This window comes from Anas platyrhynchos, chromosome 9 (assembly GCF_047663525.1).
Source record: "Anas platyrhynchos isolate ZD024472 breed Pekin duck chromosome 9, IASCAAS_PekinDuck_T2T, whole genome shotgun sequence".
Taxonomy (NCBI): domain Eukaryota; kingdom Metazoa; phylum Chordata; class Aves; order Anseriformes; family Anatidae; genus Anas; species Anas platyrhynchos.
The window spans coordinates 24,555,970-24,575,671 of record NC_092595.1 but is presented as its reverse complement, the minus strand read 5'-3'; the positions used below and the strand labels follow the sequence as shown (position 1 = coordinate 24,575,671).

Here is a 19,702-nt window from a genome sequence, read left to right as displayed (position 1 = left end):
CGGGTTGTAACAAGAAAAAGAATGGATGGACTGGCAGTTCTGGATGCAGTGTTTCTACTTGGTTTGCATGTTCTTTTACTGACTGTATTACAAAGGACTTTTTTTTTTTTTTTTTTTTAATTTTCCTCCTCAGAGACATTTCTTTCGTAACTTAGGATCAATTTTAACCTATGCCTTTTTGGGAACTGCCATCTCCTGCATTGTCATAGGGTAAGTGAATGTCTTCTGCTATTATTGCTGAAGTCATTATTGGTGTTCTGTATTTTTTTCAATTTAAAACTAAACTGTAGAAAGAATTGCTGGCTTTGCATGGTCAATATAATTCACAACCTGTATAACAGATCAAGTAATTCTTTTATCAGGAAATGCAGAGATTGAAAAGACAAAACTCTCAGGCAATAAGAATTGTCTAGGACACTCAGGAAATTATGTCCTGCATTCCTGGTCTGTGACTGATACAAGTATGACCTACTTTCTACAACTGTAGCCTTAACCATCTCTCCTAAGAAAAGGAACCATTCTATCCTTTGAAATTCCGTGCTTCTAACCAGCATTCCTTTTATTGGACACCAAATCTATGACCGAAGAGGAAGGACTTTAAATCTCACGAGGGAAGGGGAAGAGAGGGGGGACAAATACATAGTGGCATAAATGTAAAATTCCTGGAGTCATTTCTAAGGCCAAGTGAAACCTTTTAGTTGAAGGTCATGCTAAACACCTCACTATGAAATTATAAGCAAATTTAGCTATATGATATATATATATATGGTAGGACTATACTGCTGATATGACTGAACACATTTATGGCATGACTAAACAATTTCTGCAGAAAAAGACGGAGAATAAAAGAGGGGTGAAAAATGTTGTTCCATTTCCATTCTTCCTAAGTGAAAATTTTCTAATTTTGTTAAAATTTGCCTGATTGGCAAGTCAGAAATGGATTATTATTTCCAGGCTGGCACAATGTGGAATTTTTGTTTGTTTCATTAGCTCAATCAAAGTAGGTAAACCATTTAAAAATCCTTTTCCCCATCTTTATTTGCACTAATACCTACCTCAGTAAGACCCCAGCTATTAAAGTTGCTTCTTTTCTTGCCCATGAAAGGTGTAACACGCCTAAGTTTCAAATAATAAGTTCAGCAAAAATCTTCATTCTGCTAACAATTTGAGCCAAATACTGACTTATTACTGAGGTAACAGTGGTTCTGGATCTCATTAGGACTCTTCCATGCTTCCTCTCACTTGTTGTAGCTATTGAAAACTCATGTAAAACAATTTCTAATAGCTCTGTTGGACTGCAGAAAAGTAGTAGGGCTGTCCAGCCCAATGATGCCTTTAAAAATGTATTTGCTTTCTGAACTCTGACATGTGTTATTGCCATTGGTAAATGGAAAATGCCACAGCAGCTTCAATAAGCTTGTTAAAAGAAATATAATACATTAAGTTTATCCTAAATTCCAAATGTCAGCATTCCTGTACCCATGGTATTTTATGTAAAACAGAGTAAATGCAGATGGAATCTAATACAGCAAGTTCCTACTAGTTTTAGCAATTCAAAGTTCAAGCCCATAGTCAGGAAACCCTAAGGTAAAGAAGTACTGAGCCTTGTACTGTGCTCCTTACAAAGTCACAGCTCCACTGAAATCATTGCAGCAAAGGCACATAATATATTCAGAATAAGGCATATTAGAATGTGAAACATGTTTGCCTACCATACAGATCAGGATAAGAATGAGGCAATGAGCTCATGAAGAAGAAAGAAAGATAATACAAAAGCTTTACTGAAGGGAACTATAAATAAGTCCTAAAAGAAAAACTTTTCCCAGGAGAGAAGGGATGAAGAACTATAGTTCTTGTTACAAAAGAAAGGACAGAATCCTGAGGTACTTCTAGACTGCATTGTTGTAGATGAATATTTTGTGCATAGCTGTGAGTAAACATGTATTTACTTTTTATTACATATGCACAACAATATATCACAGAATCACAGAATCACAGAATTTCTAGGTTGGAAGAGACCTCAAGATCATCGAGTCCAACCTCTAACCTAACACTAACAGTCCCCACTAAACCATATCCCTAAGCTCTACATCTAAACGTCTTTTGAAGACTTCCAGGGATGGTGACTCCACCACCTCCCTGGGCAGCCCGTTCCAGTGCCTCACAACCCTTTCAGTAAAGAAATTCTTCCTAACATCTAACCTAAAACTCCCCTGGCGTAACTTTAGCCCATTCCCCCTCGTCCTGTCACCAGGCACATGGGAGAACAGACCAACCCCCACCTCGCTACAGCCTCCTTTAATGTACTTATACAGAGCAATAAGGTCACCCCTGAGCCTCCTCTTCTCTAGGCTGAACAAGCCCAGCTCCTTCAGCCGCTCCTCATAGGACTTGCTCTCCAGGCCCCTCACCAGCTTCGTCGCCCTTCTTTGGACCCGCTCAAGCACCTCGATGTCCTTCTTGTAGCGAGGGGCCCAAAACTGAACACAGTACTCGAGGTGCGGCCTCACCAGAGCCGAGTACAGGGGGACGATCACCTCCCTAGCCCTGCTGGTCACAGTGTTTCTGATACAAGCCAGGATGCCGTTGGCCTTCTTGGCCACCTGAGCACACTGCTGGCTCATATTCAGCCGACTATCCACCATCACTCCCAGGTCCTTCTCTGCCTGGCAGCTCTCCAACCATTCCTCTCCCAGCCTGTAGTTCTGCTTGGGGTTATTGCGCCCCAGGTGCAGGACCCGGCACTTGGCCTTGTTGAACTTCATACAGTTGACCTCAGCCCATCGGTGCAGCCTATCCAGATCCTCCTGCAGAGCCTTCCTACCCTCGAGCAGATCGACACACGCACCTAGCTTGGTGTCATCTGCAAACTTACTGAGGGTGCACTCAGTGCCGTCATCCAGATCATTGATGAAGATGTTAAAGAGGACTGGCCCCAGCACCGAGCCCTGGGGGACGCCACTAGTGACTGGCCTCCAACTGGACTTGACTCCCTTTACCACGACTCTTTGGGCCCGGCTATCCAGCCAGTTTCTAACCCAACGAAGCGTGCGCCAGTCCAAGCCAAGAGCAGCCAGTTTCTTGAGGAGAATGCTGTGGGAGACGGTGTCAAAAGCCTTGCTGAAGTCAAGGTAGACCACATCCACAGCCTTTCCCTCATCCACCCAGCGCGTCACTTTGTCGTAGAAGGAGATCAGGTTCGTCAAGCAGGACCTGCCTTCCATAAACCCATGCTGGCTGGGCCTGATCGCCTGCTTGCCCTTCAAGTGCCGCATGATGACTCCCAAGAGGATCTGCTCCATGAGCTTCCCTGGTACTGAGGTCAAACTGACCGGCCTGTAGTTCCCCGGGTCTGCCCTCCGGCCCTTCTTGTAGATGGGCGTCACATTTGCTAGTCGCCAGTCAGCTGGGACCTCCCCCGATAGCCAGGACTGCTGATAAATGATGGATAGGGGCTTGGCCAGCTCCTCTGCCAGTTCTCTCAGTACCCTTGATATATGTACATATGTCATACAATCCATATATATGTACATATGTACATCATGTAATCCATATATGTACATCATATATATCCATATATATGTACATATGTACATCATGTAATCCATACATATGTACATATGTACATCAATCCATATATAGGCTCTGACCTATACGCTGCGTATCTGCAGCCTCTCATTGGGACTGGGCTCTCCCTGTCACAGCGAACTACAAAACACCCCATTGTGACCTCCTTCTGTGGTTTCTGCTGTAGTGACTGTACAGCTGATAAAGAAGGACCAGACCTCTCTTTGTAAACCAGGAATATCTTTCATCTGGGAAATATCTTTAATAAAGAACAGGAACAGCAGTTGCAGGGTGCAGACTCTATGAGTGCTAAAAAGTTGCCATGGAACACTCTGGCAAAGCTGCCACAATGGTGCCCATCTCCTCATGGTAAATTTTTGCTTTTCTGTGAAAGTCTTCCAGCACCAAGAAAGAGGAACAGTGTAGAATTTGAGTGAAAAGGCTATAACCAAATAAACACTTTCTCCCACATTTATTTCAAAACTGTTTATGAAGAAGCAGGGAAAAGGCTTAACTGCTGCTTCAGCAAGAAATGGTGGTCTCTTTCCTTAAATTTTATTTTTGATAAACTCTGTTATTTGATTGGATGTATCTTCCTGAATTGATGATATTTTCATATGGTAGATAATGGTAGATATTTTCTATTTTGATGCTGGAAGAGTGACCAAGAAATTGGAAAAAAAATGATTCTATGATAACAACCCATCAGAGCGACATATGTCAAGTGTCAGGGGAGTACAAAGATTTGCATTTTTTCCCTCTTGAAATCACCTTGACTTCTTAGATCAGCATTCCTAGTTGCAGCCAGGGCCAAGCTGTCTGTGCATAGGAGCATGGACTTCATAAAGCTGGCCTTATCTGTGATTTTTGGTTCTGCTTCACTCGGGTTCTCTCATATTGCAAAGCCAAAACCACATTTTAGGTACTCAGAATCCAGTATGTTCGCAGTCATTTACTCATTTTCCTAGCCTGTGTAGTAGGCTTGGCAAGGACACATTTTTCTGGAATTTAAAGCCCTGCGAGTGTGCAACTCAAATAGCAAAACCATTTTCAGACAACTTAGGCCGAGTTTGAATTGCCTTCATGGCTGCAGTGAAAATTTTGCTTGAATAAAGCTCAATAAAATAAATAAATAAATAAATCGTGGTTAAATCAGAGAAAAAGAAAAAAGAAAAAAAAAAAAAGAGCAGTTGTGCTTTCAAGACAATGAAGCCATGAAATACAAAGAACAGATAATATCAATGCTTGGACAAGGCAGTCCAAGATCATCACTGTTGCTTATTCAAAGCAAAGTTTGTAAAAGCATAGCAGTTCACACCAGAAAAAGTCTGATGCCTTTTTGATTTCTCCTTCCTATTTAATTTCACTTAGTCATTTTTAAAAAGTGTGCAGTTCAGGTAGAAAATTTATGGCTAGCTTTAACTTGGTAGCAGAAAATCACAAGGCCTGTAAGAGACACAAGCTAAATGTGGACAGTTACTTTTTTCCATGAACTCCATTCCTCTTTTATGATTCAACTTTTTCATTCTGGCATTCTTGCAAAAAGCACCCTTTTGTATGCTAGTCCATTATAGCTGTCTCCTGTTCAAAGCTCATTTCAGTTTTATATCATTCTGTCTTAGCAGTTTGATATTATCTTGTATAAAATTTATTTATTCCAAAGATGAAATCATTAGACAATAATTTAGAAATTATCTATTTAAAAAAAAAAAAAGAATCCATCCCTCTTTGTGCAGCACTATTTGAAAAATGTAGGTACCCTGAAAATCTGACAGACGCATGCAACTTCCTCTAAATTTAATGGCAAAGAGGAAGGACACACCACACTTTAACCTGTAATGCAATAATAGCTCAAGGTAAGTATTTCTCTCCTGTATTTTAATTGGGTATAAAACTTGAAGTATCCATATCCACATTAATGAGGTAAAAACTGGAGATACCATAGCTGATGAAACACTTGGATTGGAAGATAGCAGTTACCCTTTGTAGTTTTCTTCCCTATGTAGTCTGTAGCCTTCTCTTCCTCTGTTTCTTTCCCCTTTGCTTCATGCTCTTCCTATCCTTTCTTGTTCTGCTCTCTATGATACTCACGGTCTTCTGTCAAAATACTCTGCCTTTTGCACCTTTGTTCTACTTTTGCTGTCTCAATACTTCTTTACTGTCTTTTTATCTCGATACTTCCCTGGCAATCATTCATATTTTGCTAATGGGCACTGGGTGCAATTGGCAATATAATACCTTGCAGATGATGGGAACATCTGGCACAAAATCTAGCAGCTTAACCACAAAACAGTGTAAGCATACAAAGCTGAGGTCTCTGACAAGGGGAGAGAGCTAGACAGAAAATAATACTATGCCTTTACAGCCTTTATTGCTCACTGTGCTTTAAAATAGAAGAAAAAAAAAAAAAACAAACGTGTATTCATTTCCTCCTCTAAAGTAAACTTACTTTATAACCTTCTCAACAATAAGTAGCTTGCTCTTCGTAGTAATAGGAGACAGGACTATCACTGTTGAAGTATTGATAAATTGACAGGTTAGCATATTTTCAGTAGGCACAGGTTCCATTTTTCATTAACAGTTTGGCAATGTATGCCCGAGGAGATCAGCATGCAATAGTTATGTTTATTTAGCACTCACTGCATGACTCTAGAGATATGATTTTTCTTTGCACTTACCATTTCCATAGATGTTTGGGTAGTTTGGCAAATGAATAGTTGTTTAGCTAGGTTATGGGAATGTTCTATATTACTTTCTAACTGAAGCTTAATCTAATATACTAATGGGGTGTACTGATGAGAGACAGAGCTTAGAAACAACAAGCTTTACAACTTGGAAGCTGCACTGTGCTTCAGCAGAGCAAAATGAAATGTTTCTTGGCTTGAATCTACTGTGCTATGTGAGTCTTCTGAATTTAGGAAATTGTTTCTGCGAGAAAAAATGGACCCACATTAAGTGTAATGGAAAATATCCCTCTGTTATGGAGCTCTCCATAACCTAAGCAACTACCTTTACGATGATTATCAGCTGTTATACCACATAAGCTCTTGCCTTCCCAGAGGATAATTTCTGTTTTAGTTCAGAAGTACTTCACATACAATAAGGTTTTTTTCCTAATTTTATGATTATTTTCTACCGCACATTTCTCCCAAATGATGTAATGAAAACAGGTCTAACTTTATTCCATACACCGCCCGTAAATAGCAAACACTTAACCTACTCACAGGCAAGAATAAAATCTTTATTTTTGGTAGAAACAGGAACTGGTGAGGGGGAGTGTTCGAGTAGCATGGTGCTGTAAAGATTAACTGAGAAAAAATGAGGGAAAACTATACCGATACCATTTGCCCTCCCCTGATAAACCCCTCTGAACATGCTTCAGATGTCTGGCTTTAATAATTTCCATTAACATTTTGAAACCAGATATTCAGCCTATGACTGGAAATAAAGACAAAACTAGTAAGCAGACATTGATTTGAATGTAATACCTGTGTTGGTACTCTTTTGGGGCCTCTAGGGCATTCTCCAAAGAAAACCGAACCCTGAGCCCCAGCAGGAAAAGAATTGATGTGTTTAGTTGTGAATGCATAACTCACTGCCCCATTGTGGTAGCTCTGATTTTTCAGTCAGTATGAATCTAAAATAATTCTGCTGCCTGTGTTGCTGCAAACTGCAACTCACAGCTGCAGTCGCAAGGGGTAGTTCTTGCTTGTCACTTTGTTTAAAGATATTTTGTAAAATTCTGTTCTAGATTTTCCAAGGCAGTAAAAAGGAAAGAGACATTCTCTTAGACATACTTCTCAGAGCTCTAGCAGTTCTAAAAGTTATAAAGTATTAAACAAATATATATATATATATATATATAAAAACAAACAACAACAACAATCTAATTTGTATGACTTGTCAACTTATGGATAAGAAGCTCAGTTAAATTAAGATACTGATATAAAGTAGTGTTTCCCAGGCCACTAACACCCACAGAGCATGCTTAGAACATGCTTCTAAGAGTAGTTTGATGCATTCAAGTATGTGTTGCTACAAGTTCAGTCTTAGTATTTGTAGCCATTTCACAACAAACATCTGACATTGTTTACTGCAGCAGAGTTGATCATGCAGAAAACACGGTTCTTCTTCCCATAAACAGATGTGGTGAACAGCAGGGTATAATTATTTGTGTCTTCTGTGAGAACCCCTCAGCATACTAAGGACATCGAAAGATTTGCATTATCGGGAACATTAAAGGTGTGTGGCTGGGGAGACAAACAGAACCTGTAATACCAGGAGACTAAAAACAAAATGATGTTTAATACCCAGTAGGCTCTCTAGGAAGCAAGCAAAAATGTAAATAATGCACTCTTGAAAAATATGCAAATGGTATTTGTTGCAAAATAGAAAAAAAAAAAAAAAAAAAAAAACACTCAAGTCCAGATTTTTCCCCAAAGGAAAGCCCTACCAAGGGGCAGGAGCATGTTTGTTTGGTTTGTTTATTGTGGTGTTATTTTAAAAAGCTTCTTTCCAACTGCCATGGAAGTAGACGCTTTTTACTGCAGGAATAGGTACTTTTGGTTAGATCTCCTAGTGTCTTCCCTGGTCTTCATGAATCCTTTAAGAATTGACACACAGTGTGGTCTCCAAATACCACTACCCCCTATTTCTCTAGCTTCAGACCACCCATGTGCCTCTGCAACCCAGCTTCTTGGCTGCAGCACCATTTGGAATAGCGTATTACTGAGGGAGAGATCTCTACTTCAGCCCACACTATGCAATGCTTCAGGCCATACAAAACTGTATGGCTTTACTAAACAGTGAGACATGCTAATGCACCAAATACATTGCTTCCCTCTGAATCAAAATGGGCAATGACATGATCTCTATCACATACACAGGAATTTTTGAACTGTTTACAAAGTACTTCAAGCTGCTTCAGGGTGAACAGCACAACAGAAAATTTAAAACAGAAGAAAATCCTATTCTCTAGTAGAATGGAGCATGAAATCTATAGTCTCTTCAAATTGGCCAGCTTACTGTCACAGAATCACAGAAGGGTTGATGTTGGAAGATGATCCTCCAGGGATCATCTAGTCCAACCCCACTTCTAAGGAGGGTCACCTAGAGCATATTGCTCTTTACAGATACATTAAAGGAGGCTGTAGCGAGGTGGGGGTTGGTCTGTTCTCCCATGTGCCTGGTGACAGAACGAGGGGGAATGGGCTTAAGTTGCGCCAGGGGAGTTTTAGGTTGGATTTTAGGAAGAACTTCTTTACCGAAAGGGTTGTTAGACACTGGAACAGGCTGCCCAGGGAAGTGGTGGAGTCACCATCCCTGGAAGTCTTTAAAAGACGTTTAGATGTAGAGCTTAGGGATATGGTTTAGTGGAGGTCTGTTAGTGTTAGGTCAGAGGTTGGACTCGATGATCTTGAGGTCTCTTCCAACCTAGAAAATTCTGTGAAATTCTATGTTACACGGGATCACATCTGTCAAACAGATAAAATGCTGACCAACATTTGAAAACATATACGCAGTAACTCATTGATGTGCATGGACTGGAGCAGAAAAGATCTATTTCCTTAAAAGTTTTGTTATAAGCAAACTCAGAGGATTGCTTGTTCACCCACCAGATAGTCAGATCCTCCACGAGACATCTGAGACACAGATAATGTTAAAATAATATAGGAGCCTTTCTTCAGCTTTTCAACAAACCATCTAAAGTGTTTCCCTAATCATTACTATTAACACCTTCTGTCTGAACAAGCTCCACTACCTTTCATTCCATACTCCATACATTGACTACATTGATAAACTGCAGCAAGTTCAGTGGATAGCCACTGAGTTGGATGTGGGCTAGCGCATTTGTCCTGTAAGGAGAAACTTAATTGGGCCTTGTTCAGCCTCTGAAAGTGATGCTTTGGGGACAAGGGTGGGTGCTATCAAAAAGACCAAGCCAGGTTCTTCACAGCAGTGCATGACAGGAGGACAAAATGACTGAGGCACACTAAATAAAAGAGGCTCTGACTTGACACAAGCAAAAACATTTTTGCCATGAGAACAGTCAAGCATTGGACCAGGTCATCCAGAGAAGCTGTGTAATCTCCACCCTTGGAGATTTTCAAGAATGAACTGGCTAAAGCCCCGAGCACCCTAATTTGACCTCACTGCTGATGCTGCTTTGAGTAGAGCTAGAGATGTCCTGCGGTCCCTTCCAACCTGTGCTATAAATAACACGTTACAGCAGAACATATTCTGCCTCCAGACTATTCCTTCCACCTATTTTGTGCTTCCATCTTTTCTACCATGTTTTCTTTTGATTCAGTCATCTTAGTACCCATCATCCCATATTCAACAATTAGCTTCCCAGGCAGTTTTTCCTTCTTCTCACCTTCTTTAGAAATAGAGAGGCTGCAATAAAAATGTTTTACTGAAGAAAAACAGCTAGGATTATATCACTTCCTGCTGCAGCAAGGACTTTATGCATCATGGTGGCTCTTGAAATGCTAATTAGCCTCTGCCCATAGCCAGCTCAACAGCTTATACAGAAAAATCATTCAGTTTTTTAATATAATGATTTGGCTCTTGCTTGCTTTATGTGCCTTCACCTCTTCTCAGCTAACTAGCCTCTCTGTGAAGCTTAGCAGCAACAAAAACAGACATGTTAAAACACCAGTCTTCACTCCTTGTCGGCATCTCCATTATTGGAAGCATTGGTGCCTTTATCTGTTCTGTGGTATTTATGAGCATACTGCAAATTTAGAGTAGGATGATGTCCCTGATCAGAAAAAAGAAAAAAAAAAAAAAGAGTGAAAGTGAAAGAGAGAAAGAAAAAGAAAAACACTTCATCTGTAAAGACAATGACTAATATTGAAACTCTACAATAAGAATGTAAGGTCATATACAGACTAGATACACTGACTAACCTACCTACTGCACCACTGATGCCTTCTTGTAGCCTATGCTGTACAAGACGATTGCTGTTTCTCAGATTAAAAACACAAAACAGAATATTTTATAAAATTGCTCACCTTATTTTTTCCTTCCAGCTGTCCTTACAACCCACTTAATTTATGTGAGTTGAGGAGAAGAAAGCGCATGTGTTCATGACATCTCTATGGACCATGAAATGAAATTTTTCATTTGTCATGAAATGAAATTTAGGAAAGCAGAAGAACCTATCTGATGTTGTTCAGTTCTCTTGCAAACCTGGTCTGGATTATGCAGCTGCCCTCCATTGATCATCAGAATATGGGTACAGCTCATTGCCATTTCTTTCCCTTCAAACAACTTTCTGAGTGAGGTTGTCTTTGCCACTCTTTTGTTGCAGAATCATAGAACAGTTTAGTGTGGAATTGACCTCTGGAGGTCTCTGACCCCAGTCCCCGATGAAATCAATGCAAACTACAAAGCCAGAACAAGTTATTTTGAGCCTTGTCTGATCACACTGAATGCCTCCCAATATCCACCTCTGAGGAATGCCATTAGTAACAGAGTGCGAGTTGGATTTCAAACCAGTGTTCGTTACTATTTGCAACCAGCAGGTGAGTGGGTTTTCCACCCACCATGTCCTTCCATGATGAAGGACTTGATTCAAACAGCTTTCAGTAATCTTCCTATTAATGCTGTTTTATCTGGTACATACAGAAATCCACAATTTGCCTTATATTTTATAAATTATATAGAATCCAGAAAGCATAGCATTACATGTCTGCTAAATAGCCTTTCTCATTCAAAGATCATAAAATACCTTTTAAGTATGGATTGATTTTTAGAAAGCAGAATACTGCCCTCACTTTAGATGTGGAAAAATGCACTTGCTGACAGGGTACTCTGCCTTGTAAGGCCCTACCTGAAGTACTGCATTCAGGTTTGGAGCCTCCAGCACAAGAAAGATGTAGGCCTGCTGGAGCGAGTCCAGAGGCAAACTGCAAAGATGGTCAGAGGGCTGAAACACCTCTCCTATGAAGAAAGGCTGAGAGAGCTGGAGATGTTCAGCCTGGAGGAGAAGGCTCTGGAAAGACCTCATAGAGGCCTTCCAATACTTAGAGAGGTCTTATAAAAAGGATAGAGAAGGACTCTTTACTCAGGTAGATAATGATAGGACAAGGGATAATGGTCTTAATCTATAAGAGGATAGATTTATTTGACATTAGGAAGAAATGCTTCACTGTAAGGATAGGGAAGCACTGGAACAGGTTCCTCAGAGAAGTTGTAGATGTCCTGGAGGTGTTCGAGGCCAGGCTGGATGGAGTCTTGGTCAACCTGATCCCTGGTTGGCATCCCTGCCTATGGCAGGGGAGTTGGAGTTAGATGATCTTTAAGGTCCCTTCCAACCCATGCCACCCTATGATTCTACGATAAAGGGATGGGACTGTTTCACCCTGTGCCAGTGGCAGAGCTGAGAGACAACTCTGAAGGTCAGCACCCTGTTCTACTCTATGGTATGCCATTTGGTCTACCACTGTGGGTATCTGAAAAACCCTTTTTGCCATCACCATTCAGGTGATTCAAAACTTCATGTACAATGGAAGAGAAAAGAGCCATGGTGAGGCCAGCATCAAAGAGCACTGCCAGAGCCTGAGGGCTGACAAATGTAAGTGGGTTACTACACAATCTAGTTTCCTGTCCAAATCATAATCCCATTTTGACATCTTTCCGAAACAGCCTTCTAACATAGCCAGAAAGCTTTTGCGTTTGATCCTAAATTAGTCATTCAGTGCTAGTGCCTTACTTATGGTTGTAATAATATCCTGAATAATCCTGTTTTGCTGTTGAGCTGAGTCATACATGTAACACACAGCACGTTTGCTTGAACAGTTTGTAAGCTCCTTTCCCTGTTAAAGAAACAGCCCATCAGCATTTCTTTCCACCACAACGAGAGGCAATGAGAGAAGCAGCGAATACAAGTATTTCAGTTTAGCACCCGGTACTGCAGCGAGAAAAATTTAACACAACGCATTCGCGTATGGGCCTGGTCCATGGAGATCCCTTGCTCAGCAGCACCGAGGCCTAACGCCTCTCTCACGGGCCGGGCCAGGTTGGCGTTGCCCGGAGGCAGCCAGCAGGTGGCAGCCGCGCTCTGCCTGAGCCCCCGGCCCCTGGGGTCCGGGAGGCCGCGGTGAGGAGATTATTTGGAGGCTGCTTAAATGCACAGCTCCGGCAGCCTTCCTCGTCGCGGTTGTTCGGTTTTGCGCGAGTGTGAGGGCGGTGGGGAAGGCTCAGAAAGTCATAAGGCCTGGGCAGCACTGCTCTGTGCACGGCATCCTTGCCCAGGCTGTGAAGTAAAGCAAGGTTTTGCTGAATGTCAGAGGCTAGAGAAATGCCAGGCCAATCCAAAGGCAAATTTTGAGTTGATTTTTGGATGATTAATGAAAAGGGAAGAGAAAAAGCATTTCATTTCATTCTACCTCAAATAAAACTTCACTACCACCACCCCCCACTCCACCACCACTGTTATTTATTTAGATCTCTTTGCTAGGCTAGTAGTGGGGAACCTATCCACATTGTGGGCCTGATATGTTGGCATCCAGATTCAGGATAACCAGAGCAAGGCAACGCTCCAATTCCACGTCAGCAAGAGTGACTGCCAGAGCCTTCGTTTGTGGTATGGTGGGAACAGTTTGCAAAGCCTGTGAGGGCTGGGTCACACTGCTCTTCTCTCCAACTTGTAGTATTGGTTGTAAGGGAAGATTAAGAATTGTCAAGGAAGCATCAGTCTTCACAGATTACTTCAAACACTGATCTATCCAAGAACTCTGAATAACACATTAAATTAAACAATTCTGGTGAATGGTTCTTAGTATAATAGGGATGTCATAGGCAAGAGGCGGTCTCTTAGCTAAATTTGTTATCCAAGGTAGCTAAATGTCAGAATATTAATGATCAGATTTTCAGATGGCTTTACTTAGTTTTTGAAGTACGAACTAGTTACCAGAATTGCAAAAAAAACTATCTGAAGATGGCACCAGCAAAATTACATTAGTTACGGGAATACTTATAGGTTTGGAAGTGACTCAGAATCCTGAACTACTTGCTACATTGCATTTCTAGTAAAAGGAATTGACTGCGAAACTGCTGTAACCTCTCTGGCAAACTGCAGCCTTATTAATATGCTTGGCAAGACGATGGGGGCTTTCCATTACCGATCCTCTTGTTAGCCCCTCAAGTGTGTGACTGAAGCACTCTTTTGGGAGCAGTTTGTGGAAGTGAATGTTGTAAATATATTTCCTTTATTGGCAAACAGATGCTCTCTGTCTTTGCGGCTATCAAACTGGCACATTCATGAACACACAACTCAAAAATAAATGGGAAGAGAAAGTAGTAGTTAAACCTGCCAAAAATTAAGATCTAATGATAATTGCAAGCACATAAATTTTGTCATTTTTTTTCTCAGTGAGTCAAGACAAAAAGTAACTTCTCCCTCTCCCCAAAAAAACTTTATCAAGTTGTCTCTTCAAATGTCAATGGTCACCTGAGGTTTATTTAAGTCAGACTTCATTCCTTCGGAGTATTCATGTTATTCTCATGATGAATCATCATTTCATAGGCTTTCAGTGCTGGGTAGCCACAGGGTTGTAAAGGCAAAAATATTCAACATAATGGAAGAACAAATTCCATTTTTCCCCACTGATTCTTTAAGTTATTTAAATTTGAATTGGATATAAATCTTTAAACCCTCAGGTTTACCTGGAAAGCCTTTGCTATGGAGCATCCAGGCAGGCTGCTTCTGCTTCCACTTCAGTAAGGCACACTGGTAGCAGCTTAACACATTTTCCAATGATTGCCCACAAACAGTTTGTGAAGGACAAGCATCCCCACAAACCTTCTCAAATAATGTTCCCCCTGACTAAAGAGCCTTAGGAAGAGCTTCTCTGCTGATGAAAAACAGATGCTACACCATGAGGTCAACTTGTCATGGTCCATAAACAAGGAGCCTGTAGCAATGTCATTCAAAACTTTTTTTAGTGTTGTTTCAATGTTTCATCTCTTCATTAGGTCCTGGCCTCTGTCTGGCTTCTGCTTTGAAAGAATTAATTATTCAAACTCTGCATGCATATCTTTTTTCCACTACTAGATACTAACCTCATTGTGCTACAAGGACAAAAACCTTTTTGGTAACAGCCAGGACAGATGCTGCAGCAAAGCAACACCTTTCAGAGGTGTGCCACACCTTGGGCTATTAAGCCTGGTTTTATTGGTAAACTTCATTATCTTTGATATTTTAATTTAGGTGCCACGCTATGGGCTATTCTCAGTGTTCAAAGAACTTATACTCTATTTTTTTAATGCCTCATTGTAAAGAACTGGAAAATATGAACCAACTGCAAACTTAAAGCTGCACAATTCAAAGAATACAACTATGTCATTTAATAAAGATCTTGTTTGAGAACTTATTTTTTATCTTTTGGTGCTTTTTTAACATGGAAACACTGCTGTGTTATTCATCCAATATCCCTGTGGGAATGCTGTCTTCTTTCTATAGTGATACTATATAAGCCTCTATCTCAAGGGAATATGTAACAGTTCAGTACCAAGATGCTATGCTGAGATATCCGTACCTTCATACTTCCTATTCTGCAGGGGCTTCTGCCTTTAAAGCATGTCAGAGTTACTTTCCCCTCTTTCTCTCCCTTCTTTGATCTTTTTGATCTTTATAGTTTTCTAACCTATTATTAATTTCCTCTTGCTAACCCATATCAAAAGCCTCATGTATGATTTCCAGTTGATAAAATTGCCATTGGGATGCCCCTTCTCTTCCTTTAGCATTGATCGTCATCAGTCTTGAACAGATGCTGGGGAGGCAGATGATCTTTCAAATGTAGCAAGGAAGACTACGAGGAGGGTGCCCGGAGGCAAATTCAGCCACTTAGAAGTATGTAGTCACACACCATGGTGTTAGCTAGCTTTGGAAAGGGAGGGAAGTGAAAGCTGAACATCAAAGTGTAATGGAAATGGCATCCTTAGTGCCACAATTCCTCCTTTCATCTGGGCTTTTTTCTCCTGGCAAGGTATTGCAGGCAGTTCTGCTTTCTACAGCACCAAATAGACTCAAGCTTCAGTGAATGTAAATGGAGTTTCTAGGTATGTTTTGTATCCTTTAGAAGTTCTAACACTCACTAAAATTAATTTGAGATCAAAAATATTTTCAACCAGCAGAAGCAGGTACAAACAAGGCTCTGGTATTCTTCAGGCTGGAGCTGCAAGAAGACAAGGAAGAGCAGAAAAAGTTCATCCTCAGTGACTCCTTAGGCCAGGTCAAAGTGTTAAGCTGTATGGTACCAACAGAATGCCTTGTGGGCCAGAGGCTTTGGTGCAGAATCCTGCCTGTCCTTTTGAAGCAGCATCACATCCCAACTGCAGCAGCTGAGGTGTTAGCTAGAGAAGCGGCAAACAGAATGTACCAATGTTATACTTATGGCTCCCTTTCTGGGTTTGTTCTGGGAGCCGAGAACATCCCAGAACCAAGCTCCTGTAAGATTTCAGGAATTAAAAGGATACTGGAAGACCATGTTACTCATTCTGTTAGTTCTGTGCTACAGAAAACATCGTTTGCTTACAACAAGGTTTTAACTGGATTAAATGACTGTTGCTTGGACAGGATATGGACAGAAGGGGGTGGCAAAGTGCAGTTCATACACGGACTCGGGAAACTGGTCGGAACTGGTGATCGCCCCCTTCTCAACCCACGCAGCTTCAGGAGACTGCGTGAATATTTAACATTCATTTCCAGTCTTGAGTCTTCTTCATCTGTCATATGGAATCAAGATTTATTCCCTATTCTCTTGTAGCTAGTGCTATTTCTGCAGGCAGCTCTGCTGTGCTCTTCTGTCTTGTCTCTCATATTCTGTCTTTTACCATATATTCAGTTACTAGAAAAAATATTATCAGCATTATTTCCTTCTGCAGCCCAAACTTCTGTTTACTTCAGTAGGTGTTTGAGGTGTTTGACAAGAAAAAAGTAATTCTGTAAGGTCTCTAACCCTTTCAGTGCTCCATAACATAGACTAATGATTATACTACAGGAGAAATTGTTATTGTGGAAAAAAAAAAAAAAAAAAAAAAAAAAAAAAAAAAAAACATAATTCAGCATAGCAAGAACTCCAAACTGAAGGAAGTAGAGATGTTAGGGCCACTTAAAGTTTTGTTAATAAATTCCAAAAATACTTGGTAACTTAATTACTTGGAGCTATACCAACAGGCAACCTAAAACAGCTAATGTTTCCTTATTTCTGAAGCACTTCTTATTTTTGTGAATAGTCTTCCAAAAAAAATCTGCACATCTGTGGATATCCTGCCTGATTTAGGAAAGATGTCTGTACTGTGATGTGGGCAGTATGTTGTGAGCTGTGGTTCAGCCTATGGTACACACTGCTACTGGCAAGCATTTTGAGTAATTGATTGTCCATATGAGATTTATGGGGAAAAAAAATGTATAATAATATCAAGAACAAAAGTTACCACAGTTCACAGTAGTCAATGCTCAGTGATGTAGTATAAGCATCCTCCAAGAAGGGAATGTTCTTCAGTCTGGCTTATTTAGGAATATAATCTTCTTTCTCTGATCTTTGAAGTCATGAAATGAACACAGAGGCAGAGAAATTAGAGCAAGAAAAGAGCTATTAGACCATATAGCTCATTATTCCATCACTAAAAGGCTACTCTGCAGTACATTCATGGGTGCTTTGTCCAGTACACGTAAAAACCTGGGAGCATGGGAATAATGATGGAACAATCATAGTATGCAGAAATATCAGTCCTTTTCTCTCTACTTTGATCCAGCTATAGGATGAAGCAAAGCAGTAATTGCTGCCGTTACAGAGAACAAATCTATTTGCATTTCTACAGCTCTGCAGCTCTAGCTGTGAATGTCTAATCAGTCCTATTGCTGGAAAAATATTTTCCAGTCTCTTGTCAAATCTCTTGTCTGATTGCAGCGCATTACCACATAGCTGCTTTATTCCACCCATGTCCTGGCCCACATCAGTGGAGGGCTGTGGTGTGAATTTCTGAAGCCAATGCTGACGTGTATGAAACGATATTTCATACAGCAGTGTCAGTGGTTCAGTAAATACTCCTTTCACCTTTAATGGAATACTACCCAGCATATCCTGCAAGGGTAACTGTGCTTCTAGGAGAACTGTAAAACTTCTTGATGTCCTGAATAATGCATGTATACAAATCCCATCACACACTCTTGCACAAACAGTGACATTTGCTCCAATGTCCTTACCAGCTTAAGCTATAATTATTACACTGCATATTTCTCACCCAGGCTTCCCCTGCAGTTTTGATTGCAGGCTGTATTTCTCATTCCCTGTTCCACATGCCATGTTCTGATGCAAATGTACCTGCACAGTGTGAGTGACACATATTTATAAATTTAACCTGAATCTGAGTAAGTTGTACCTGCTCTTCTCCCAATCAGTAGTGTTTTTCTGCCTTCAGCCTGGGAACTTAGTCAGTTTAAGCTTAGTACACAGTTCTCAGATCTGGTACAGCATTTTTGTCTCCCTCACCCAGCACATAAGTGCTGTAATCTGGCCAGGTTAAAGATCGAGACGAGGGACGAGGAGGTGGCTGGAGCAGCACAGAACCGGCATGCTGTCAGACTGCTCATGTGAGCAACGGGCATGGTAGAGGTGAGGACAGATCATTTGTTACACTGAAGTCACAGCTCTACTTGCTCCTTTATAGCGTTGGTTCAACTGCAGAAGCTGTGATATGCCAGGTAAAGGGAAAATGTCATTCAGTCAGTCATCACAGACATGTTGGAGAGGCGAGGTATTTGCAATGAAATAAACAGAATAAACAGTTTGTTATTACAGGGGAAGTTGAGTTTACTTTCCTCTGTTTTATTATCAATTTACATTACTAAACACTGAAATGCAAATGTTTATATGATTCATCTAACAGAATTCTTCTTGCCTAGAAAAGACAAGGGAACTCTTTCTCTGATCTATCTAAATACTCAAAGATCAATAGAATATACCAAACTCCTGTTGAGGGAGGTGTCTGTGACTGGCAGTCATGCCCAGTGAATAGCAGTGTGACCCAAGTTGCCAAGTATGTCCCAAGTTGCTCATGAGTTTACTCTGCAATCGCACCCTATGGACAGGAATCATCTTCTAGCAATACTCAATCTAAACAAGTGAAGAAAAGGAGACACAGTTGGGTTTTAGTGTTATTTTCTGCTAGATTAGAGTAAATCCCATATGCCTGCCTAATTCATGTCTGTAATATCATTTAACTTGATAAGTATTTCACATGAATTATGCAAAAATTATTTGTCCCCTGGTTTGATGTCTTTACATACACACTTAAGATATTACCTCCAATGTGATCCACTATGACTGTTAAAGCTGTTCCAAAGTCAAAGTATTTTATACAAATATCTCAATCTTTTCTCATAAAACCCATTTATTCTTCATATGTTTACAAAGTACGTTTTCCATGTGAAAGCATCCAATACCTCACAACTGCATTTCCATTTAATCAATTTAATTATCATTCATTTGCCTCACCCAGGATATATTTAAAGCAATTTTCCACTTAATCATTCCTACTAAAAGCTACAGGAATAGCCTTAGGTTTTAAAGATTGTCAAACCTTATCCTGTAGAATGGTATGTTTTATTTCGTAGTTAAACAAGGCACACAACCATTATGAAGACCCTACGGTGGAAATAGTGTGTCCTGTAACTGGGCAAGCCTTGGGGTTTAGAAAACTGCCCTTTGTGAAATGCATCCAGTCAAATTTTCCTCAAGGTGTTACTTACACAAACCAGTCATGAATTCTGTGGGAAAACTGCTTTTATACAGCTGAGTCTTGTGCCCGTGTAAGTCTTCTTAAATGGATCCTAGTGCCCGTAAAATACAGAATGATTCTTTAGGAGGCTGTTCTGCCTTCAGGGGAAAGGAAATAAAAACTAGAGAGGGAGTGAAGTAGATCCTGACACATCTGTAGATTTATGCTACTGGTTCAATCATATATCCTACAGGATCATCTAGGTTTATATCCTAAAAAACAAAAGGAATAGGCAATAACTTCCACTTGCTGCCATCTACTAGCAATAACCAAATTTCCCAGCAATTCCTAACCTGTAACTGGACAAGACTAGTGTCTGCAAAACACTGAGTTTCACTAGAAA

General features: G+C 40.5%; 1 protein-coding gene across 3 annotated transcripts in view; it reads left to right on the top strand.

The window, feature by feature from the left end:
- SLC9A9 (solute carrier family 9 member A9) overlaps nucleotides 1–19,702 on the top strand; it is a 218,515-nt gene that overhangs the window by 12,628 nt on the left and 186,185 nt on the right. For all 3 annotated transcript variants that reach the window (XM_038183440.2, XM_038183439.2, XM_072042776.1), the window contains exon 4: nucleotides 134–210. In XM_038183440.2, coding sequence (XP_038039368.2) covers nucleotides 134–210 — 77 coding nt within the window. The remainder of the gene's footprint in view (nucleotides 1–133; nucleotides 211–19,702) is intronic.